The following is a 25,032-nucleotide window of genomic DNA, read 5'->3' as shown; positions in this document are numbered from 1 at the left end:
AGTTTCAAATTTCTTGGATGACAACTTTGATACCAAATTAGGTTTCTCATTGTGTGACTTAACTGAACTTTCCCTTTCCTTAGTGTAAAATATATCATTGTACTAAACATATATATATATATATATATATATATATATATATATTATATTCACACACCTCAAATTGGACAAGAATTGTCTGCCCTCCCACTTCCGGTGCCCTCATGTGCCCTCCTGTTTTGTGTGGTCACGGTTAAACCATGTTAACATTTTATATTGTTTTTTATAGAGATAATAAAACAAAAATTAATAGTAATATAAAATGTTGACGTGGTTTAACCGTGACCATACAAATAGAAGGGCACGGGAGGGCACCAAAAGTGGGAGGGCAAACAATCCTTGTCCTCTCAAATTACTTCCCCCGCACCCTTTTAATTTTTTAATATTTTTCTATAAAATGTTAGTGATGTGTTTAATATTAAAAAAATAAAAAAGTGTGAGAGAAGTAATTTGGAGTGTGTGAATATAATCTCTCTTATATAAACTCCTACGATTTATAGCTAGGTTGTAATGTTTTCCCGTCAGATTTATCTTGTTAAGAAAATACTTACTTTGTCGAATAAAAAAGTCCTACACCCAACCCAAGATCGTTTCTTACGGATTAAATCGGGTCATCAATCTCATTCGTTGGCTTTTTAAAGAATGATGTTTCTAGTGTACAAACGAGAGGATATGAACTATGAAGTATGAACAAGATTGTTTAATCAAAGTAATCAAGTGTCCTTTTGTGTTGTTGTCTATAAGTGCGTGAGTGAGTCTCAGATGTCCAAAGGCGGGCATGGAGTTGCCGACGAAATGTCCCTAAAAATAGGATATTTGTCACTGTTTGGTGTCCTCATGTATTGGATATATAGAGCTTGGTTGAAACAGATTGGCCACTCAACGTCATTAGAGAGGAGAAAACAGGGTGGACATGCACTGTACGTGTCGAGGGAGTTCGGTTATTGGTTAATGAATACATGTTTGCATAGTTTGGTTGGTTAGCGATAGGTTGAAAGGTGAGCAGCTATTCTACCAGGCAACGGGGCTGGTTGCATTTATTTGGATCTTGACCGGTCCCCAATACATGCCAAAACTAGCCACAAATGGGGGCGCTTAAATTGCCTGTTACAAGTTTGAAAAATTGTCTGTATGGTTTGAGTATTCGAATTTCTTAACCAATGATTCGTTTCTTAGTGTTTTAGAACGGTTAAAAACGCTTTTAGAACGGTTAGAAACGCTTTCAAAACAACAAAACTATTTACAGTAGTGTTCTTCAAACAAAGAACAAGTGCGTCCTACATAAACATTTATTATAGCTCTCAATGTCGGTTCATGTATTACCTTGGTTTTCATTGGTACCAAGGACTATCCCATAAACAAGACAAATACTCTTGAGCAGTGTTTTAAAAGTCTCTGTCTAAGCGTTAGGTGGTTGGCCATCACCCAGATTAATGCCTAGGCATATGGTCATCTTTGAGATTTTGAGGTCCCTGTGCGAAATTTGTAAAAGGGTACCTCCTTAAGATAGTTTTAAGTTTTAAAAGAGTAGGACAATATATTGATGCTAGAAAACATTCACTTAAATAAAAACAAAGTCACTTAAACCTGTAAACGGGTCACCCGAACCCAACCCGTTAAACTAATGGGTGACCCGTTTCACCCGTTAATAATAATATTTTTTTTTTTTGCATAAAGTTTATTTTTTGTTATTAAGACTTTACTAAAATTACTAAAATATCCTCAACTAACGGGTGCTAACGGGTTGTAACTGGTCTAACGGGTTGACTCAAAGTGACTCGTTATTTAATGGATTGTTAACGGGTTCACCCGTTAGCGACCCGACCCGTTAAGCATCCATCCAAATAGAAATATTAACGGGTTGGGTCGGGTCGGGTTAACGGGTTGGGTCCAAAATGCCAGGCCTACTTAGTACTATGGTCTAGTGGTATTCCTTTTCACTTGTAAGTGAGAAGTATTAGGTTTGTTTCTCACCAAAGACAAATTTGAACCACATTGTTGTTTACTCATTCTACCCTATTAGTGTAGATAATATCATTTGTTAAAAAAAAAAATCAAAACAAACTTTAGCAGTCACTGATTGCATGTTTACAAATATTAATGATAAGTAAAAAAAACTACAAACATAACCTTCACTAAATAATAAAAAATTGTTATATCTTAAACAACCAAACATGAAAAAAAAACTTCAAAACTCTAACTTTAAAGTTTCACTTAAATATATAATTTTATTATATAATAAAATTAAGAAATTATAGTTTTTTAGGGTGTTATTATTGACACTCAAAATATCTCATTGTACTCCAAGTTTTTATATTTAGAAAGAAAATAAATACTCTTATAAGGAGTGCACAATGTGGTTTTAAAGTGTTAACAAAAACAATTTTTTACATATCGAACATTATTCCATGATATAAGACGAAAAAAATTTTAGGGGTCCTTTCAAATTTTAAAACCTATGCGATTGCACATTTCGCTCCCTCCCAAAGCCCTCTCTGCCTAGGCATTTAAAAAAAAAAAAGGATGCCTAGGCAGGTCTAGGAGTGCTATCAATTTTATAACCTTTTTTGCTTTATTTAAAAAAAAAATGGTTTAGGGAACTTATATTTGCATTTTATGTTTTTAATAAATTGTAAGAGATCCCACTTAGTTTCCTGAACTCTAGACCTCTATCCGTCATCTGACTAGCCTCTAGTATAGTATTGTTTAGAATATTGCTTTGAGTGGTCGAAACGAATACCTCTACGTTGACAATGTAGGCATTGGTTGGTTGAATATTGAATATAGGAGTGGTTGAAACTTGAAAACAACATATCGATCTTCAAATTTCAAGAAAAATTCAACACTAAAAACAGTACAGATCAATAAAATTAGAGTGAAAAGAGCATGGCTAGGGTTTTAAGGTTGTTCCTTCATAAATAAGGAACAGAAAAAATGGCTTTTCAACGATACAGAACCAAATAAAGTGATGATTAAGATGTCACTGAGAAGACTAATACTCAAATGAAGTGCCATTTACGATGTGACTGAAGAATTTTGGATATTTATTTTATTTATTGATTTTTTTAATTCATTTGATTCAAAAAATTATGTAGAGTGTGAAAAATAAAAAAGTGTATGCTGATGGTGCCACATAAAAATTTTACCTTTGACGTCGAAGATGGAATCAATACAAAAAAAAAAAATATCAAGAAAAATGAAACGTTACGACAAAAGAAATAAGATTAGAAAACTAAAATATCGACTTCAAACAAAAAATTATTAATCGATTTATCAAAAAAAAAAAAATATTAATCGAGAAAGATATATCTTCGAATGTTCTGAATTTCTAGATACTGTTACAAAATGTAAACGTCACTATTCTTTGTTTCCTTCTTTTATTTTATTTCCATTAAAGCAGTTTATCAACATTAAGGAAAAAACCATTTCCTAATCTAATTAGGTTGATTAATTTAATTATTTAAATAAAACATTCCTAGTCTAAACCAGAGATTTGCCCGTTTACTTCCCCACAACCCCTATATATACCCAAACCCCCCAAACCCCCCAAACCCCCAACCCCCAACGACCACCACCAGTTATTTTCCACACTCTTCACTCTACTCACCCCCACTCTTCTGCTCTTTATACCCATCGCCGGAAAACTCGTACCCCACCGAAACGATGCGTTTCCTGCTCTCTCTTCTCCCTCTCCTCGTCCTCCTCCTCTGCTCGCCTTACTCCGCCGCCGCCGCCGCCGCCGCACAGAAACACACTCCACAGCACAACCCAGCATCAACTCTCGTCCGTTCATCATGTCGCCACGCCACCTACCCCAAAATCTGCCTCCGCACACTCTCCGACTACGCCGGCCCCGCCAAGACCCCCCGCGACCTCGCCCAGGCGTCCGTGAGCGTCAGCCTTGCCCGCGCCCGCCGCGTCTCGGGCTTCCTCGCCCAGCTCTCCGCCAACTTCCAGGGGACAAAGAGGCAGCGCTCGGCGATAGGCGACTGCGTGGACCTGATGTCGTCGTCGGTGGACGAGCTGAGCGAGACGCTCGGCGAGCTGCAGCACCTCCGGGAGGAGACGTTTCTATTCCAGATGAGCAACGCCCAGACGTGGCTCAGCGCCGCCCTCACGGACGACGACACGTGCCTGGACGGGATTCAGGAGGCGGATGTGAAGGCCAAGGCCGCGGATGTGAAGCGGAAGATTAAGAATGCGGCTAGGGTTACGAGCAACGCGCTGTACCTGATCAATCGCCTTGACGAGAGCCGCGGACGGCCCAGATCTAGACCTTGATGAAGATCGTGATGATGGACGGCTGTGATTCTGTCAGTATGGGTCTCAGTGTCGGTCCATGCCGACGATGGTGTCGTACTTTCTTTTTAGTGTCTACTTTTTTTTTTTTTGTAAAATCTTGTTCAAGTTGTTAACGAGTATAGTAATGATGCTTACATATATAATATAAAATCTTTTGTTAGTTTTGGGATATTTTACTTATCAAGATCTTATTTATTTTAAAAGTAATATTTGTAAGCGATAGATTGATCGATAGATTGATCTGATGAGTGAGTGTTTCCGGTGCACTCACTTACATTTAAAAATAATATTTGTAAGTGATGGATTGATCTGAAGCGTGGTTGTTTGATGATTATTTTACTTATCAAGATCTTATTTATTTTAAAAATAATATTTGTAAGTGATAGATTGATTTGATGAGCGAGTGTTTCCGGTGCACTCACTTACATTTAAAAATAATATTTGTAAGTGATGGATTGATCTGAAGCGTGGTTGTTTGATGAGTATTTTTTCATTTGTTGGTACGTCAAACAACCATGCTCTTGATGATCCTTAATAATGTATGTTGAAAAATTGTGCTATGAAGGACTAATAACTCATAAATAATTACACCAACTCCATTCAGAAACAATACCTTTATGTTTCCTTTTTTAGCTCTTATATTTTATCTTTCTTCTCACAGCAAAATAATGGTATACCCTCTCACTTGACTATAAAAAATGGGAAAGATATCATTTTCAGATCTCTTCCATCAAGATCACCGGATCAAGTAATCTAAGCCTTTGAAATTTCATCTAACAGCCTATCTATTTTGATTTATTAAAAGGTGTAATAATTTTTGACGATTGGATAAAATTTCAAAAGCCTTTGAAATTTCATCTAACGACCTATCTATTTTGATTTATTAAAGGTGTAATAATTTTTGACGGTTGGATAAAATTTTAAAGGTCCGGATCACTTGATCTGGTGACTTTGGTGGAAGAGATTCGGAAAAGATCTTTTTCCTAAAAAATGGGGAGAAAAGGGTTAAATTCGGGTCAGTACTTCCGACCCGCCCCAAAAGGAAATCCTCTTTTGTTGACAGGCTCGTCAAGCCCAAATTGACGTAAAGATAGTCGGCGCGCGCTTACTAACCCAGGGACTCCTAACCCGCCACTTCTAACTGGGCCACCCAATTCCCAAAACGTAACTGAAAACTTGACCCGTAAATCGGAGACAGGTGTCGAAACAAGAATGCAGGCAGAGGGTGGGTAGAGGCTTAATGGGCACAGCAGATCCCAACTCTCTCTCTCCCCCTAAAACCCTAGTCTTCTCCTGAATCCATCTAAGCTAGGGTTTTTCTGCAACTCCGCAAAACTCCCGCCTAAACATGGAAGGCATAGAAATGGACGATCCCCACGCCCTCCCTTTTAACGACGACGATGACGACATCTGCGCCTCAATCCTCACTCGCTTCAGCAGCTCCACGCGCGAGGACCACCACCACCTCTGCGCCGCTGTCGGCGCCATGGCCCAGGAGCTCAAAGACAAGAACCTCCCTTTGACTCCCGTCGCATACCTGGGAATCACATGCTCCTCCCTCGACGGCCTCGCCTCCCAGCTTGACCCTCCCGGTCACGTGATCGACGCCCTCCTCACGATTCTTTCCATTGTCTTTCAGAAAGTATCGGCGGCGATTATCGTGAAGATAAATGACTTCTTGTCGGAGCTCTTGGTCCGCGTTTTTCGGTCGCCGTCGTTGACGGTGGGTGCCGCCGTCTCGGGATTGAAATGTATATCGCATTTGCTCATTGTCAGAGGCCGTCTCCACTGGTCTGATGTGTCTCAATTGTATGGATTTCTATTGAGCTTCGAAACCGACTCCCGCCCTAAGGTGCATTTTCTCACATTTTATTTGCCTTTCGAGTTCTTATGGTTCATGTTGATTGTATATCATAGAATTCAGATTATTCCGGTCATTTATTATATAAATTCGATGAATTTGAGGCTTATCAAACTACTATACGGCACAATTGTAGCATATTTTGGTAAATATCGATTGTTATGATCGAATTCAGATTTCAATTCTCTTACATGTATGTGAATGTGTGCTGATTGGATTAAAAAACAGGTGAGAAGACAATCTCATTTGTGTCTTCGTGATGTGTTGCAAAGTTTTCAAGGAACGCCGCTCCTTGCACCTGCAAGTGAAGGGATAACTAACTTATTTGAAAGGTTTCTTCTTCTTGCCGGTGGGTCAAAGGCAGATGCGAGTGAAGGACCCAAGGGAGCCCAAGAGGTCTTGTATGTTTTGGATGGTTTGAAAGAGTGTCTGTTTCTTATGTCAATCAAGTGCAAAACCAATGTCCTCAAATACTACAAAACTCTTTTGGAACTGCGCCAACCACTTGTTACAAAGCGCATAACAGATAGTTTGAATATACTTTGTCTCAATCCATCGTCGGACGTTTCTTCTGAAGTGTTGCTCGATCTATTGTGCTCATTAACTCTATCTATCTCTACGAATGAGACTTCTGTGGATGGCATGACATTTACAGCTCGCTTGCTGGGTACTGGAATGGGGAAGGTTTATTCCCTTAATAGGCAAATATGTGTAGTTAAACTCCCTCTCGTATTCAATGCCCTCAAAGGTATGTAATGTTTTGTCCTCCATTGACTTTAGCAGCGTGTGTTTTACCTTCTTATTCGTTAAAGAAATCTTCTCTAAGTTCCTGTCTATATCTGTTCTATTGTAGAAAGCAAAACTCAAAAAGTTCTGTTGTGTTTTTTCTTTGATTTTGGCAGATGTGTTGGCATCTGAGCACGAAGAGGCGATACACGCAGCAGCGGACACATTTAAGAGTCTCATTCATGCTTGCATAGATGAAAGCTTGATCAAACAGGGAGTTGACCAGATTGTAATGAATGGCAAAAATGATGCAAGGAAGTCTGGGCCAACTATCATTGAAAAAGTGTGTGCTGCTATTGAAAGCTTACTTGGTTATCACTACGCGGGTGTCTGGGACCTTGCATTTCAAGTTGTTTCAGCAATGTTTGATAAACTTGGTATTACTTTTGATGAATCCGACTGTTTTTCTCTCATTTTTAACTGATTTATTTTTCAGTTCTTATTATCTCCATTTGATATAAGAGGTATAACAGCTGTTATCATGCAGGGGTATACTCTTCTTATTTCATGAGCGGTGCGATCAAGAGCATGGCAGAGATGGAGAAGTTACCTGATGAAGATTTCCCTTTCAGGAAACAGGTCTTTTCCATATTATTGAGTTTTAAAAGATTACTTCTTGTCATCGTATTGATCCCTATATTGCAAACTCGTCTATATATGAACCTTAGCATGTACTATGTCCACTATTATCATTAACTAGTTTTGTGATTGCAAGTTAAACTAGTTTCATTTTTTTAAGATTGTTTGGAAGCATCTTGTGTGGTTCTGCCTTTGTTTACACTCAATTAGTGCAACATTTACTAATCTAATGACTTTATTAATATATAGTTGCATGAATGCTTTGGATCGGCTCTTGTTGCAATGGGACCTGAAACATTTTTAGGTCTTCTACCTCTTAATTTGGAGGCTGAAGACCTAAGTCAGGTGAATGTTTGGCTCTTTCCGATACTGAAACAGTATACTATTGGTGCACGTTTGAGCTTCTTTACGGAGTCAATTTTGGGTATGGTTGGAATCATAAAGGAGAAATCCAGAAAGGTATTGAACAGCTCATACTGATTGAATGCTAGTTGTTTAGTTCAGATGGAATTTTTAGTTATGTGTTATATTTTGCAGCTGGAGTCACAAGGACGTATTGTTTCATCAAGGAGTTCAGATGCACTTGTACACGCTTTATGGTCATTGTTACCTTCCTTTTGCAACTATGCTTCTGATACTGCTGAAAGTTTCAAGGATCTAGAGCAAGTCTTGTGCAGTGCTCTTCAAGATGAACCTGAGATTCGTGGAATAATATGCTTGAGCTTGCAGATTCTTGTTCAACAAAATAAGAAAATTGTGGAAGTGAATGATCTGTTTGACAGTGAAGTAGGTAGTGCCAGACATAGAGCTATGGCCAATTATACCCCTGAAGTTACAGAAGGTAACATGAGCGTGCTCAAGTCATCAGCACGCAAGTTACTACCTGTTCTATCAGGTGTCTTCTTGAATACCACAAAAGATGATGCCGGCTGTTTGCAGGTACTTCAGCATACTGTGGTTATATGTAGGCATGTGTTTTGTTTATTTGTCCTGCAAAATACTTGACAAGAATGCCAAATCCGCATTGATTTTGTATAGTGTACATATCCTACTGGTGCAACAAATTCAGTTTCCCTGCAACTCATGCCTATCTTTGTTAAAACCATGACACGTTCTTTTATAAGAGAAAGAGAGGCGGAGGGGAGTCATCTTTTTACTTAAATGTATTAGGTACCTCAAAGTGAACATTGAGGAACAAAGGCACATGAATAAAATGGAGCTGGCTTACTGTATAAGTTGCATCCTTTTTTTACAATTTCAAACTTTTCACCTCTCTTTTTTTCTTCCTTTGACTTCCCTTTGTCCTTTGAATATATTTTCACCTCTGTGTCCTCTCTGCTTCCCCTGACATTCTTGTCTTTTTCCATATTGGGTCCAATTTGCTGTTTGAGAATACACTTTTTGCTAGATACTTGTTTATACATTCATTACGGGATTTGTTGATAAATTTTGCATGATTAGTATTTTGTGAAGTTGAGAATAATTATGTTTGCACCTTTTACAGTCCACAATTGGTGAGTTTGCTTCAATATCAGATAAAGAAGTTGTATCAAGGTACTTTAGAAGTACATTGGTGAAGCTCTTAAAGGTTACTGAAGAGGCTAGGAAAGCAGAAAGCTCTAGAGATTTTAATACCACAAGGTACATCATTTTTTTTTTATCTCTATGATGTTTAGTTCTTCATTTTCACAATTGAGTTATTACTTCTCTATCTTAGCAGGATATCTGACCTGACGTTAATTCTTCCATCTTAACTGCAGGGCACAACTATTTGACCTGGCAGTCTCACTTTTACCTGGTTTAGATGCTAAAGAGGTTGATGTTTTATTTAGTGCAATAAAGACTGCATTGCAGGTTTGGAAATTTTTTTCCTACATCTGGTTATTTACTTTGTTTGTAGGGGATCTAGAAATGCTTGGTGAAAGGAAATGTTGCACTAAGTTACTAACTATGGCCTTCCTGGCTTCAGGATAATGAAGGTTTGATACAAAAGAAGGCATACAAAGTTCTTTCAATCGTTCTCAGGGTATGCAAAAGTTACTGATTTGTACGCTTTGAACGTTGGGGATTATCTGTATTAATGCTTTTGCACTGGACTTGAATTATTATCACCAGTCAGTAGAATATTTGGAAACATGGTTTACCAGTTCAAAGTCGTTTGCTTCACTGCTAATGTCATGTCTTAGTTAAAGAAGACATGGTTACAAGGGCACTCATATAATTTCTAGAATTATGTGCTGCTGAGCCATCTTTTATCTGCGTCGTGGTGATTTTTTTCTTTGCCCATCTCTTTTACTTATGGATCTTGTTGCTGGATGTATGGTCAGGACTGTGATTGGTTTCTTTCACCGAAGCTCAAGGAATTGTTTGATATTATGATTGAAGTGCTTCCTTCATGCCATTTTTCAGCTAAACGGCACAGACTTGACTGCTTGTACCTCCTGGTAGTCCATGTTTCAAAGGTATACATGAACACATTGGTTTTCCAAATTGTATTAAGGTGCTCTGTGTAGCATTCATTATTTGAGTATTAGAAATAAAGTTTGCTTTAGGTTAAAATTTTGTATGTAGCTATTCCATGCTTAAGAACTTAAATCTTTCTGTAGAGGGACACAGAGGAGAGGCGTCAAGACATCATAAGTTCCTTCCTAACAGAAATAATTCTTGCACTTAAAGAGGTACGTGGTTAAGCTGCAGCGATATCAGGTTTATTATGACATAAAAAAATTCTTGCACTTGAAATGCTAGAAGATCTTCCATTGCTGCAGCTTCTTGCCCTTGAAATTGATATTAATAGTTTTCTTTTTCAATGCAGGCTAACAAGAAAACAAGAAATAGAGCTTATGATATCCTTGTCCAAATTGGCCATGCTTGTGGAGATGAGGAGACTGGCGGGAAGAGAGAAAACCTGCAGCAGTTTTTTAACATGGTACTGGATATTGTTTCGGACACTGCAGCAGTTTTTTTTAATGATATTCTTTTGGCTATAATTGGTCTTCTGTGGGAAAGCAGAAATTGATATAAATTTGCAGCATGTCTAAAGCTTAATCTTATGGTCATAGGTAGCTGGGGGGCTAGCTGGTGAAACTCCTCATATGATAAGTGCTGCGATGAAGGGCTTAGCTCGGTTGGCTTATGAGTTTTCTGACCTTGTTTCAAGTGCCAGCAATTTACTCCCATCCACATTTCTCCTCCTTCAGAGAAAGAACAAAGAAATAATTAAAGTTTGTTCCCTTCTCTTTTGGATCAGCATTTCGGCATTATTAGTTATTTTGAGTGCACTGCTTGATAAATCATTGACCTATTTGTTATTTCTTTTTTGCAGGCTAATTTGGGCCTGTTGAAGGTATTAGTAGCCAAATCACAAGCTGAGGGGTTGCAGTTGCATTTGAAAAGTATGGTGGAAGGCTTGCTGAAGTGGCAAGATGCTACTAAAACCCATTTCAAAGCCAAGGTGGTTTCCTTGTCAGTATGTTTGTGACACTATTCAGACACTGAGTTCAGTTGGTTTAATGAACTTCCCCAAGTTCTTATCACTTGCTGTTCAAAACCAAATATTTTTTCAGGTTAAGCTTCTTCTAGAAATGCTCGTCAAGAAATGTGGGCTTGATGCTGTTAAGGCTGTGATGCCTCAAGAGCATATGAAACTACTTACGAACATACGGAAGGTTTGTCGATGGGCATCTGCTAGAGTGAATTTTCCAGGGGTACTTACTACTAGTTTCTGATCTTCCCTTTTCTTGTTGAACACAGCTCAAGGAACGAAAAGAGAAGAAGACGGGTTCTAAATCTGAGGAAGCTAGATCTCAAGTGTCCAAAGCAACTACATCCAGGTCTCACTCTTTCATAATTTAAAAGTTAAATACATGCGTGAGCACAACTCGCATGTTTGCATATTCATTCTTATTGTAAAGACATATCACACATGTATCATGTATGTATTTGCCAATGAAATTTTTACATCTCATTTTTAACTCTAATGTTTTGGGATTTATATATATTTTTTAATCTTCATGTTCTCTAACATATTGTTATTTTCTATTTTCTTTTCAGGCTAAGCAGGTGGAACCATACAAAAATCTTTTCTGATTTTGATGACGAAGAAACTGAGGATAGCAATGCAGATTATATGGATGCCAAAACAGTCTCGGGCAGGTGTGGCAAGGCGTCCACACAGTTCAAATCTAAAGCATCTTCATTAAGGTAGGTTGTATTTGATGTTCATATTGCAATGTTTAGATCACTTTGCATCAATCATGATCTGGGTAGCTAATAGTGTTCGTTGGATCATTTCTGATGGTCTAGAAATGTTATGATAAATAACACAATCCATTTGCCCGAAATTAACTAACACAAATGTTTGAATTACAGAAGAACAAATAATAAGAACTTGCTTGATCAGCTAGAAGATGAACCACTTGATCTGCTTGATCGGCAAAGAACAAGATCCGCACTCAGATCATCTGATAAGTTAAAGCGAAAGATGGATTCTGATGATGGGCCAGAGCTAGACCCTGATGGGCGCTTAATAATTCGCGACGAAGCAGAATCATACAAGGAAAAGCCATTTGAACCTGATTACGATGCAAGAAGTGAAGCGCATAGCCACTTGTCTGTAAACTCAAAGAAAACACAAAAGCGCAGGAAGACATCTGAATCTGGATGGGCTGCCACCGGCAAAGAGTACGCCAGCAAGAAGGCTGGTGGGGATTTGAAGAGGAAGGACAAGCTTGAACCATATGCATATTGGCCACTCGATAGGAAGATGATGAGCCGTAGACCAGAGCACAGGGCGGCTGCAAGAAAAGGGATATCGAGTGTGGTGAAGATGACGAAGAAGCTGGAAGGGCAGAGTGCCTCGGCTATCCTCTCTGCTAAAGGCTTGAAGTTTAAAAAGCGGGTTCAGAAGAAAGGAGGCAGCAAGAAGAAAACTAGGTGAAGAGCCGACTGCTCTAGTTCATTCACGCTCATACAAAACCACAGGGTTCTTTCTTCTCTCTGCACCGGATAGTAATGAATTGTTGTTAGTTATATACAGTGGTTAATATATACATATTTTGTCACGCCTGTCACCTATGCTCGTATATTCGAGTTGGCCCATAAAATGTTGGGTCATCCATTTCGGAAACCACTTATGTCCATGGGTCTGTTTAGTGGTCTGGTTGAGATAGGTTGTGACCGGTTGAAATGGACTTGAGCCACCGGTGTCTTTAGGAACAAATGTGGTTTCTGTTTTTCTAATAACAAGCCACCTACAGATGAAATTAATCTTTGTTTCTGCAGATGAAAACGAATATTATATTTTACTGAGAAGAGCAAATGTTGTGGAAGCTTTTCTCCATTGTTGGCATTTGAGGACTGAATTGGAAGCTCCTAGCTAGATGGTTGTTTGGAAGTCCGTTGCGTACGTTTTCATAATAATGTACAAACCAGCATAGTTTGGTGGATTTCTGTTGAAGATATTTGTCTTGATTTGAAGTTGTGATTAATAGATTTTCGTTACAGTCGCTAGTTGTTCCTATTTTTTTTTTTTGGTCACGAAGAGTGGTTGTGACTAAATGCTTATTAGTCATTATAACCTGGGACAGGTTAAGGCTGGGTCTGCTAGGCTTACTTCTCATGATATTGGGTGAGGGAATCGGAAAGGGCTTATAAACCGGGCGGGCGGGCTTTTGAGCACACGGAAAGGGGGGAAGTGGGTGGAGGGTGCTTCTCAGCTAGAGCACGAGCTCCCGTTCTGCGGCGTGGCGGCATGGCCGATAGGGGATTGGTTTCGAGTGTAGATAGGGTAAAATCTACAGGGGTCATGCAAGTAAATAGGTCACTTTCCTTCTCTTTTGGATAAATGGGGTGGTTTAGAAGGCGCTTTCCCATCTACGGTCCCTCGGAATGAGGGGTTAGGCAGGTAATATGGGCCCTCTCCGCTAAAGACTTGAAGTTTAAAAAGTGTAGAGACATAATAAAGAAGTTGAAACGGTCCCAAGTATAATATCTACCGAACTGAATAACGGACTACTTAGAACTACAGTTTCAAGGCAAATATGTAGCAAAGGGGATTTCTGTTTCCCTGACTGAGAGTTATCTATGAAAATTAAAATTTGGAAAGAAGTTACAAGTAGGTCGGAACTCAAAGAACGTAAAGTCATCCAACTGCGGACTAAATTTCATTACAATTATCTGATCAGCCAATTACTTGTACAAGAAAACCAAAATCAAACAAGGCAACTATTGCCGTAGCAGTGATTCAATGACCGATGAGTACGATTCCTTTTAAGTTCTAACAAAAGGGTGGCTGTACGCAAACATACCTTCAGTACGATTGCAGCAAAGGTTGGAGTAGCACAGTAGATCTGTGTTTCTACTTGTATGGGGCAAACAAGACCGATGAGTTGTGGCCACCGAACCCAAATGAGTTAGACAATGCCACCTTAACGTCCAGTCTCTCTTTCTTTGGGCCCACTAGTAGTTTGTATCCTGCATTCATGTGCTGACAGAATGAGAGGATTCCAAGTACACTTTCATTGGACATTATATACCAGAAAAGGGTGACAAGGGAACAGAAGACAACATACCACGCCCTCATCTGGATTTTCCAGATTGATATTTGGATGCATCCGCCCAGTTAACATGTCAAGAACTACACTTCAAGCCAAACAAACAAGTACTGTATATGGTCTTACACATAAGGTCTAAAAATAGTACACTTTTTCCAATTTGAAAACATCACGTAAGTTACCTGTACTGCTGCAACAGCTTCTACAGCACCAGAGGCTCCCAGTAGGTGACCAATCATGGATTTTGTAGAGTTCACTCTCAACTGTAAAACGTAAAGATCTCATCGAAAAATAACATGGAAATACAGGAATTAAGAAAACAGATAATGCATGTTATGTATTGTTGTTACATCAGGATTCTGGCCAAAACAATGATTGAGAGAGCATTATACTCCTTGAGATCTCCGGCCAGTGTGGATGTAGCATGTGCATTAATGTAATTAACATCTTCCCTAGACACCCCAGACTGTTCTAAAGCCTTTTCAAAGCAGAGAATAACCCCGGCCCCTGTTTCCAAGGACATTAATAAATAAAAAACACCATATTGCTTAGTAAGATAGAGATGAATGATTAGAAAACGTGTTTGTGAGACCATAGAGCTTGAGGGAACCACAGGATACAGAACGTCCCTACGGTCATTGCACCTACAACCTTAACAGAAAAAAAGGATATCCAGACAGACACCCAATTGCCATTGCCAAGGTCATAGATTTAGAAAATACCTTAGCATGTTCTAACTCTTCCAGAGGCAAAACGCCAGCTCCTTCCCCCCTAACAAAGCCATCACGGTTCTGTCCAAAAACGAAAAACAAGATTTCGTTAAAAACAGCACCTGTTAAACGTTTCAAACTTATTCTTTCGCAATGCAATAACTTTGCACTTGTTAAACGTTTCTAAAATTAAGAAACTCAACTCTCAAGCTCAGTGGACAAGACTAGGTTTAGTTATAAATTACGACACATCATTTCAAAGAAGCTGACTAGATTCCAACACAAATTTACATTGAGACAACCAATATATGACATGCCCTTCAATGATTTTTACCATTCTTGTTCTTAACAACATTTACAGAAGTTTCATCATATAACCAATCACAGTGTAAATAAAAGAATAAATGAATCTAGCATAGTTATTGGTCGCATTACACTATCCCAAGGGCGTGACCCTCCAAGATTCTTCAAGATATTAATATTTTAATAAACAGTACAGGGCTATATTTGCCTCCGTCTCTAACCGAGGGCCAGAGGGCTAGAGAGCACGTTTTAGCCCTGTCACAAAAAACCATCTCCAACCGAGGGCCAAAGGGTCATAGGGCTAAACATAATTTATTATTTTAAAACTACAACTTAAATTCAAATCCAACGGCTAAGTGACGAGTAGGCGTTTACGTTTTATGTTTTTAAAAATGTTGTTAAATGTTTTTTTTATGTTGTATAATTTTTATGTTGGTTGATGTTATTTAATGTTGTTTCATATTGTTTCATGTTGTTTCATGTTACTTAATTTAATTTAATGTTGTATAATGGCCTAGGAAGTTATAGGAAAAAAATAGAATTAAAAAAAATATGAAACAAATTTTGTAAAATAGAAGTTATATGAAAAAAAAATATTAATCAAATTTTGTGAAATATAAGTTATAGGAAAAAAAATGGAATTTAAAAAGAATACGAAACAAATTTTGTAAAATAGAAGTTATATGAAAAAAAAAATATATTAATCAAATTTTGTGAAATATAAGTTATAGGAAAAAAATGAAACAAATTTTGTGAAATAGAAGTTATAGGAAAAAAATGGAATTTAAAAAAAATATGAAACAAATTTTGTAAAATAGAAGTTATATAAAAAAATATTAATCAAATTTTGTGAAATATAAGTTATAGGAAAAAAATGGAATTTAAAAAAAAATATGAAACAAATTTTGTGAAATAGAAGTTATAGGAAAAATAATGAAATTTAAAAAAAATATGAAACAAAATTTGATTCATATGAAAAGGATAAAAAATGAAAAAAAAATGAATACAACTACTAGCCATTGTATAAAAAAAAATTCAAACTATTACTGTCGGTTATAACCGACAGTATTAATAAAACCTTTATTAATGCTGTCGGTTACAACCGACAGCAATAAGAAAATTATAAAAAAAAAAATAGCCAGCCCAGGGCTGGCTGGCTGGTTGAAAGCAGCCCTTTGGCCCTTTGAAATTCCGTGGGGCCCTCCGAGATTCCCGAGCCCTCTGGCCTAGCTCTCGGTTAGAGACGGTTTTAGGGTTATTTTCGGCTCTCTGGCCCTTTAGACCCTTCAGTTGGAGATTGCCTAATCTCTCCCAAAAAGTATATAGTCTTATCTGAATTACATGTTTACAAAATCTCTTCCCCTAAAGAAAGAACAAACATAATGTAATTTTTTATCACAAAATAAAATCATGACAGTAATGTAATTTTGAATAAACGAAATTTTTACGTTTTCATTTTTTCCTTCACCCACCCACATTAAAAGCTAACATATCTCTAAATTTTTAAACTTGTTTCCATTTCTCTCTTTCACATTTCTCTAGAACTTGTCTACCTTCCCTATATTTTCCGACAACAAATTCTCCAGCTCGTCGAGAGAGATGCTCTCCCTCCAACTCGTCGAGCTCTCTCCGTCCAACTTGTCGAGCTCTCTCCCATGGCTTTTCCGTCGATTTTGAAGCTACGATTTCAGAGATGTTCTACTTTCAATACAATTTCGACTCGTTTCCCACTAGTCCATTGCGAATTCGATCTGCAGAGGACTCTCTGGTCTGTTGAGATCCGAGGTAATTTTGAATCGTTTCTTATGATTGGATTGAATTGTTTCGATTCGCTTTTTTTTTTCTTTCATTTTTCTGAATTTGTTTTTTATTTCGTTTTCGAAGAACTGATTGGATTGATTCATGAATAATTTGTATTTCTATGATTTCAGAGATTTGAGGCTGCGATTTTGAATATTGGAGGCTACGATTTCATAATTTTGAGGCTGCGATTTCTGGTTGTTAATACGTAAGTCATAAATCTAAATTCTCTAAGTTTCGTTTTAAGTTTCGCATCGTATAGAACCCTAGAAACTCACAAAATGCCTCGTTTCAGTTCGTTTTATTTTTTTATTTTTTCTCTAAGTTTGGTTAGATTTACTGGGATGGAGTTTGGGTTAAAGTTGCAGCCTACGGTGTCTTGCCTTTTGCCTTTTATGGGTCCTTTATTGTTCACAAAATCAACAGCTGGTGGAGATAGCGAGGGAATTTAAGAGAGAGATGCTCTTGTTGCTACTTATAAATTAGAAAGTGAATGATTGATTTTAATGCCATGGCTATTCAGTTAATTGTATTTAAATGTGTATGTGAAGGAGTTTTCTCACTTTAGATGATCCCCGACTCGTGATTAAACAGTAGTCCTACAATTCTACCGTCTCTGTGTGGATACTTGATTAATAAAGACAGGAACAGAGGAGTAGTTGCTTTACATGTTCATCCAAATGATGTAGTTCTTTGATCACCTTGTAGAAATTTTGTACTTATAATCCCATTTCTCCTTGTAGGTTTATATATCTGAATAAAACCAAGTTTTTAGGTAATTAGTGTTGAATTCATATTACTTCTTTCATTCGTGTATCTGAAAAAGGCCTGGATTAACTGAAAAAGTACACATCATGCCTTTCTTTTGGATGCTCGACTGTTGTGGTTTCCATGTTTTTGTGATTTCTAGAATATTAACCCTTCAGTGTATAATCCTATTCGTTTTTGTTCTCATTTATCAACAGATTGCTGAGGAGGTAATGATCCTATTGATTCAACATTATCCTTCGATGTCAGTTCAAAGTTAAAAGTAAACTGAGGTATGCAAAGGTTGTATGTGTTTAACTACTAGTGCAGATGTTCTCTTCCGATTCTCATGGTAACATTTTTCAAGTTAGTTCACGTAGAAGAGTTGAGTCGTATAGGTGTTGTTTGAGCACTGCAGTCAAACTCATAGAGTATGATGGCGGGTCAAGGTGAGTGAAAGAAGGGAAACAAATATGAAATAGTTTACAAAGTAAATAATTTATGTTGGAGGTAGATGAATTGGGGTGAAACGAATAGTTCTTTATAGGTTTTATCTACTCTGTCTACTTCTGTGGTATATGAATATGAAGTATGTTTTCCTTCCATTGTTGTTTGTTTGAACTAATTAGAATTTGGTTTTGTTAGTCGAGGGCTGTGGCTTACTCACTCACAGTCACAGATATCTTTAGGATACAAATGTGGTTTCTGCATATTGAAGGCTAATATTATATTACTGAGGAGCAAATGTTGGAGAAGCTTTTCTCCATTGCTGGCATTTGAGGACTGAATTGGAAGTTCCTACATGGTTGTTTGGAAGTCCGTTGTTCATGCTTTTTCATAATAATGTACAAACCAGCTTAGCTCCGTAGATTTCTATTGATATCAACTTTGAGTTGATTTGTAGACGACTTTATCTTGTAGAAACAACTTTCCATTGATTTCATCAGCCTAATGATATTTCCGTTTTTTATTGATGATATTTTTAGATTTTAGGTAAGAGAAAAGCAAGTGTAAATGATAGAATGGAAGAAGTCTTTGATTTGAAGTTGTGATTAGTAGATTTTTGTTAACAGTCGCTAGTTGTTACCAATTGAGTTTTAGTTACTAATTTTTTTTATCATATACTATAGCATATAACCACACACAAAGTGTGCATGAAAGCTTTTTATTTTTGTTTTTAAAGTAGGAGAGAGGAAGAGAGAGAGAATGTTGGAGTGGGGAGAGAGCTTTAATTTATTTATTTTTAATTAGAGATTTGATAGAATCACATGTAGGTGAGGTTTAAAAAAAAAACAGCAAAATTTTGATAGTTTGAAATCACATGTAGGTGAGGGTTTGGTTAACAATGAATGTTCTATTAATATGTAGTTTATATATATAAAAAGAAGACAGAAAGGCAAACGCAAGATAATAGAACAATGAAATGGTCATCAAACCGTCTCTTAGTTTTAGAGATTAGTAAAGTGCAAACCAATATGTACGTACCCAAACTCCTAAGAAATCAGAAATTGCGGATCATCTGAAGCAGTCGGTTGCTCTTGCTTCTCATCCTCCTCAATATCAAAAGGAACATTGAGATCAATCTGTCTGCGTTTTGGATGATCATCTGCTGGCTCCGAAGATGAGGAAAGCCATTGCTGTTGCTGATCATATGCATCATCGACGATATCTGAGGATCCACGTGGACGAGGCCTCTTCCCAAGACTGCTCGGTGGTCTCAGAGGCAAGTGAAGCTGCTCCTCATCCTCCTCAATATCAAAAGGAACATTTGAGTCGGACGGTTGCTCTTGCTCTTGCTCCTCATCCTCCTCATCCTCCGAAGGTGAGGATCCACTGTTTTGGTTGCGCAATAGGGAGTGCACGCCGCAGCGTTTAATGGGACGCTCTTTGCACATACGAATTCCAACTTGACAAATATCTCCCTGCATCTCCTTCTTCCATAAACTCAATGTCGTAACAATCACATGAGTTGCCTTTAGCTCCTTAAAATGATGATAAAAAGCATTGGGGTAGTCGATGGTTCAAGAACAAAAGATACAGCCAACAATCCAGTTAACGTCTCCCCCACTTGTAATTTTAGAGGAATTTCAAAACGAAATTCACTGTCATATACATCCCGTGGATGTTTTAGTGGAGGTTGAATGGTTGTGGGATGGTTAGAGGTATAGCTGAACCACTTTGGAATTTCATTTCCTGGGTAAATAATGTTCAATTGAGAGCGCGGACCAATTTCCTGCAATTATAGATATACATAGTTAACAAATAACAAACATTTGTGATCTGATCTCTCTTTCAAGTATCAACAAAATTAATTTTCATTTGAACATAAATTAAGAAGAAGAGAGACCAACCTCATTCAACCACTCGTTTTCCAACTTTGCCGCTAACAACTTTGCCACCTCATCACCACTTAGTCTAGAGCAGTTAGACAGGTCAAGAAGCCTAAGCCTCGGGGGCAGTTTTGGAATTTTCTCCAATGATGTGCAATCATCCAGATGTAACGATTCTAGTTTTGGTGGAAGGACTGGAATTTCCCGAAGCGTCTTGCAATCCCTCAAGTCAAATGTCTTCAAGTTGACAGCTTCGCTAATACAATCCGGAAGGCTAACAAAATTGTTTCTCGACAGATTAAGTTCTCTTAATTCGGACCAGCAATCAAGAGGCACAAGGAAATCACTTTCTGATAATTTGCATCCGGAAAGATTAAGAGACAGCTGTAACCTCCGAGCCTTCTTTCCCTCTATTTCTGGGAAACTCTCGAGCCTTCTGCAACCTCCGAGAGGGAGAGAATTTTGAAGTTTATCAAGGAATCCAACTGAATCATGAACCTCGACCAAACTTGTGCAGTCACTTAGATCCCAGTGCTCTATGTTTGGGCATCCGGATAAGTCGGGGACATTTTGCAACTCACAACCATTTGCATTCAAGTCTATAAGCCCAGTAAGATACGCAATTGATGAAGGCAATTCTGTTATGCCAGTTTTTCCCATCTCCAAATACGACAGAGATTTCATCTTGTCCTTCTCTATTTCTGGAAATCTCTCCAAACTTGTGCAACCAGAAAGATCAAGCTCTATAAGGGATCTCAATCCAAGTCTTGTTGCAAACCTCGTAAGCTTAGAGCACCCACTAAGATCCAAGTACTCTATGCTTCCGGATAACTCGGGGACATTTTGCAACTCACAACCATGTGCCTTCAAGTACGTAAGCCCAACAAGATACGCAATTGATGAAGGCAATTCTCTTATGCCACTTTTTCCTATATTCAAATACGTCAGAGATTTCATCTTGTCCTTCTCTATTTCTGGAAATCTCTCCAGCCTTGTGCAACCTTCGAGATCAAGCTCTTGAAGGGATCTCAATCCAAGTCTTGTTGCAAACCTCGTAAGCTTAGAGCACCCACTAAGACTCAATTCTTCAAGTTTATCGAGGAATCCAACTGAATCATCAACCTCGACCAAACTTGTGCAGCCACTTAGATCCAACTTCCTTATGTTTGTGCTTCCGGATAAGTCAGGAATTTTTTCCAAAAATTCGCAACCACTTAAATTCATCAGTGTAAGCTTTGCAAAATCCTATAAAACCAAAAACAAAAACAAAACAAAAGTTCACATGCTTTAAAAAGAATATAATAAAACACTTGAGTATTTCTTTGGGAGATAAAATATATGTTTAAATAATAATATGATTCAAAATAATTTAAAGTATGTACCTTAAATTCCTTCAGTTGTCTTATGCCACAGTGTGGCACATCAAAACAAACAAGATTTCTTGGATGAAAATTGGATGACAAATTGAGCACAACCGTATGTTTAATGAATGGTTCACCCAAGTCAATCCACCTTAAACTGTTGGGCAAATAATCAACGCGTCCAGAAAATTGTGCATTACGGTTTATAAAAATTTCAAGTTTTACCATCCCCAAGAAGCTTTCTGGATTCAAGGGTATCACATTCACATCTGATTTGAGCGACTCCACCACAATACGTCTAATTTTCTCTGTTCCCTAAGATGGAAAAAAATAATGAAATATTGTTAACAAACCATGTCGTTTAATTAACAAACATAACACAACCCCTGTTTTAAAATTTTTGTGTTCTCTGTTCAATATCATGCCAAATCAAATGCAAGAACATATATTCTACTTACTTGGTTTTCAGTTAGAACATTGTACACATCTTCATAAAACCACAGCCTGCTCCGCTTGCCTGGTTCAGTGGGAGATTCTTCGTAAACTATTTGCTTACCCATTTTTTGTAGCAAGTCATGCATCAAAATCCGATCATGTTCAATAGTTATAATGGCTTTCTCAACGAGTACTTCAATACAATCTTCACGTACATTGAGCGTCGAACTTCTCAATATTTGTAACACGTAGTCTTTATCTTCACCCTTAAAGAAACATGCAATGTCTAGGAAAACTTGTTGCAGGCCAAAATCCCATGCATTATAAGTTTTTCGAAGTATTTTTTCAATAATTGTATAAGGTTCTCCATGGTAAGAAACGTAACCATCCAATATATCTTGCCAACGATCTATACGTTTATTACGCAAATGAGTACCTATAATATTAAGAGCCAACGGAAGGCCTTGAGCATAGGCTATTGCACGTCGTGCGAGGCTCATATAATCATCTGGAGGTCTATTTCTTTCGAAAGCATTCAAACTAAAAAGCTCAAGTGCTTTGTCGTCTTCTAACATTTTGACTTCATATATCCACTGGCCTCCATAAAAATCTAGCAAACTTCTATCTTTTGTGGTTATGATCACCCTGCTACCCTCACCGAAACAATCGACATCAACCCAGTTTTTTATCTGCTCCTCCAATTGATCCACATCATCAAGAATTAAGAGAATCTTCATTTGCCTCGACAGTTTCTTTATAAGTCCGATTCGATCATGAACACCGACAATTTCCAACTTTGTGCCACGTAGAATTTTAGATAGAAAAGTCTTTTGTAGTTGGATTAGGCCTTCAAGTGATGTCAATGTTTCTCTAACATCTGCCAGGAAACAACAAACTTGAAACTTGCGAGCAATTGCATTATAAACCGCTCTTGCAATTGTTGTCTTGCCTATTCCAGATGTCCCCCAAATCCCAACCACACGACGACCATTTCCATCAGCACCTAAAAGATATTTCACCTCTTGTACGCAAGATTGTATTCCAACCGGGTATTTGGCCACATCCAAATATGTGCCATCAAGTACTTTGAGTAAGATATCCTCAACAATGTTGCCGATTAACGTAGCTTCATAGCTAGCAGTTAAAAACAAATCACACAATTAATCACTGAACTTTTTTTTTTTGGCTATATTTCAGAAAAACGTAGAAAAGAATGTAAAAACAAATAGAAAGGAAAATTACACGATATTAATAAAAAAGTGTACTTGAAAATATTTCTATGTTTCTATCCAAAATGCACTAGTAATTAACTATACTGATGATATTATTCCTGGAAACTAATTATATAAATACACGGTAAGGGGGAAGAAATATACGTACTCTCCTTCCTTGAGAGGATGTCCTGACAAATTTGCTGCTTCTCTAAGAGCACTCCTCCATGCGAGGATCTTCTCCTTATTGTCCTCGAATTTGCACTCAAGTTTTTTGAACTCGTCACCGAAACTACTCGTTTGATTTCGTACATGGGACGGATCCACCTTATAAAAAACTGGCAAAACTATTTGTTGCTTTGACTGTCTACATTGAAGAATCTTGACGAGCTCGTCCAAGCACCACCTTGAAGCTGCATAGGTTTTAGAGAATATGACGAGAGAAATTCTTGACTCTTCAATTGCTTGGAGGAGCGCTGGTGATATTTCTTCTCCTCTTACAAGTTGGCGATCAATGAAGGTGTGGATTCCCTTGTCGACCAACGCCTTGTATAAATGATCTGTAAAAGTGGTGCGTGTATCCTCTCCTCTAAAGCTCAAAAAGACATCATATCTCCACGAAGGAGTACTATCGATACAAAAGGTAGAAGAAGAGGAAGAGGAGCAGGGGACAAGTTGATTATTCATTGGAGAAATCCAGGTAAACTAAAGAACCTTTCAAAGGATTGATTGTGGATTCTGGACTGGTATTCGTGTCAAGACTTCGCTCTTGCTATGCATACTTATCTTGCTATGTAGGAATCAGCAGTTTCCTCCACCTTCAATGTGAATGTGGACTCTCTCTTTGTCATGTTAGTCCTCATGCTTTTCTCCCTACCTACCAAGCAGTTTCCTAGATACCAGCAACCTTTCAATGTGAACGGGGTCAAGTTGACAGATAGGAAACTTCTTAGCAACTTCATTTAAAAAGCGAATATTAATTTAAACGTAATGTCAGGACGATTAAATTTGTAAAGTAAATTACATAAAAATTAACGATTGTGTTATTATTTGGATATTGATTAACGATTTAGCGTGCTTATTTTTATATTAACGACATTAATTAGTTTACAAATTTTATTTTTCAAGTATTACCTTTAACTTAAAAGAGAGGAAGTTTCGTGGTAAGCTACTGTTTACTATTTTTGATGGAACGATCCGTAATGATATTCTAAGATAAACACAGACGACTGAAAAATATAAAATGGTTTGTTGGCACGTGGTCTTTAATTGAACGAAGATGTATCTTATTAATTTGTTTTGTTATGCCTTTGGAACTTTTTGTTTCTTTGACGAGCTACCGACTCACCTTGGTTTTGTCTGTATTTTATTATTCATTGATATTTGTCATCACCCATGGCTTTTCTTCACCAATGACTTTATAATTCCGAACCATTTGCCTCTTTTCAAAGGCCACGTCTTTGTGTTGTATTCTTTTTATTCGCTGGATTTAATTAATTAATAGTTAGGCTGAATAAATGAGCCACACATGATTTTTCTCTGTTTTAAAGTGACGAGTTTAAGCATCGAAGACCGGATTCGCAACCATGTGGAGAGCAGAGACATTGAGCTCGTTTAGATGTATTTTTAAAATAATTAATTAAAAGCGTTTTTGATGAAAATATTTTTAGAAACAATCATTAGTAAAAATGCTAATAAATTCTTAAAAATCACTTAAAGTTCTCCATGGAATGCTTCTTATAGAAAACATTTAAGTGCTTTTAAAAACCAAAAATATTTTCTCTAAAAACACTTTCAGTCATTTTAAAAGTACATTAAAACAAGTTCATTGTCTACAAATGTGGAAGGTGGGGTACGTATAGGAATAATGAGTTCACGAAAAAGCTAACAGAATCCTCGTAATTATGGTATGGTGTATGGACAATGGACTCTCTCTTGTTATATACTAGCAATTGTGACCGCGTTGTTGCAGGTTTATAAAGTGTCTGTATGAGATTTGTAAAAAGTTTTACAG

At 37.5% G+C, this 25,032-nt stretch overlaps 4 protein-coding genes and 1 long non-coding RNA gene across 26 annotated transcripts in view; 4 read left to right on the top strand and 1 right to left on the bottom strand.

Annotated features, from left to right (window-relative positions):
• The first annotated feature begins 3,533 nt into the window (after nt 1-3,533).
• Nucleotides 3,534-4,501, top strand: LOC103453906 (pectinesterase inhibitor 3-like). The gene has a single exon (XM_008393501.4). The coding sequence runs from the start codon at nt 3,703-3,705 to the stop codon at nt 4,318-4,320; it is 618 nt and encodes a 205-aa protein (XP_008391723.2). The 5' UTR covers nt 3,534-3,702; the 3' UTR covers nt 4,321-4,501.
• A 1,055-nt stretch (nt 4,502-5,556) lies between these two features.
• On the top strand, nt 5,557-12,835 carry LOC103453890 (uncharacterized). The gene is made up of 18 exons (XM_029089245.2): nt 5,557-6,193; nt 6,431-6,950; nt 7,105-7,365; nt 7,476-7,567; nt 7,817-8,026; nt 8,105-8,506; nt 9,072-9,208; nt 9,328-9,421; nt 9,537-9,593; nt 9,895-10,029; nt 10,174-10,245; nt 10,383-10,496; nt 10,630-10,791; nt 10,893-11,021; nt 11,134-11,235; nt 11,321-11,400; nt 11,621-11,770; nt 11,939-12,835. Exons 1-18 carry the CDS (start codon nt 5,690-5,692, stop codon nt 12,504-12,506), a joined length of 3,789 nt encoding a protein of 1,262 aa, XP_028945078.1. The 5' UTR covers nt 5,557-5,689; the 3' UTR covers nt 12,507-12,835.
• Nucleotides 12,836-13,611: 776 nt separating this feature from the next.
• LOC103453800 (disease resistance protein RPV1-like) overlaps nt 13,612-25,032 on the bottom strand; it is an 88,414-nt gene continuing 76,993 nt past the window's right edge. For 5 of the 21 annotated variants that reach the window (XR_011572643.1, XR_011572624.1, XR_011572627.1 and 2 more), the window contains 9 exons: nt 23,188-23,925; nt 21,831-22,941; nt 21,394-21,687; nt 20,033-21,256; nt 19,167-19,914; nt 14,844-14,912; nt 14,304-14,384; nt 14,140-14,204; nt 13,612-14,041 (listed from right to left, as the gene is read on the bottom strand). Coding sequence is in view for 2 of the 21 variants with exons in the window: in XM_070807378.1 (XP_070663479.1) it covers nt 19,657-19,914; nt 20,033-21,256; nt 21,394-21,687; nt 21,831-22,941; nt 23,188-23,705 (3,405 nt within the window). In the remaining 19 variants the exon portion in view is untranslated. Of the gene's footprint in view, nt 14,055-14,139; nt 14,232-14,303; nt 14,385-14,471; nt 14,629-14,843; nt 14,913-19,089; nt 19,915-20,032; nt 21,257-21,393; nt 21,688-21,830; nt 22,942-23,187; nt 23,926-25,032 lie in introns of those variants that run through there. The other 16 variants (XR_011572636.1, XR_011572637.1, XR_011572631.1 and 13 more) reach the window with 16 other exon arrangements.
• Nucleotides 16,625-25,032, top strand: part of LOC139189147 (uncharacterized) — a 63,433-nt gene continuing 55,025 nt past the window's right edge. The window contains exons 1-3 of the long non-coding RNA XR_011572720.1: nt 16,625-16,919; nt 17,066-17,142; nt 17,900-17,974. This is a non-coding gene — a long non-coding RNA (uncharacterized lncRNA). The remainder of the gene's footprint in view (nt 16,920-17,065; nt 17,143-17,899; nt 17,975-25,032) is intronic.
• LOC103453840 (uncharacterized) overlaps nt 18,024-25,032 on the top strand; it is a 111,571-nt gene continuing 104,562 nt past the window's right edge. For both annotated transcript variants that reach the window (XR_011572696.1, XM_070807418.1), the window contains exon 1: nt 18,024-18,130. The gene's annotated coding sequence lies outside the window, so the exon portion shown is untranslated. The remainder of the gene's footprint in view (nt 18,131-25,032) is intronic.

The sequence above is a fragment of the Malus domestica genome, chromosome 02 (genome assembly GCF_042453785.1).
Source record: "Malus domestica chromosome 02, GDT2T_hap1".
NCBI lineage: Eukaryota > Viridiplantae > Streptophyta > Magnoliopsida > Rosales > Rosaceae > Malus > Malus domestica.
This window is presented reverse-complemented; position numbering and strand designations above follow the sequence as displayed.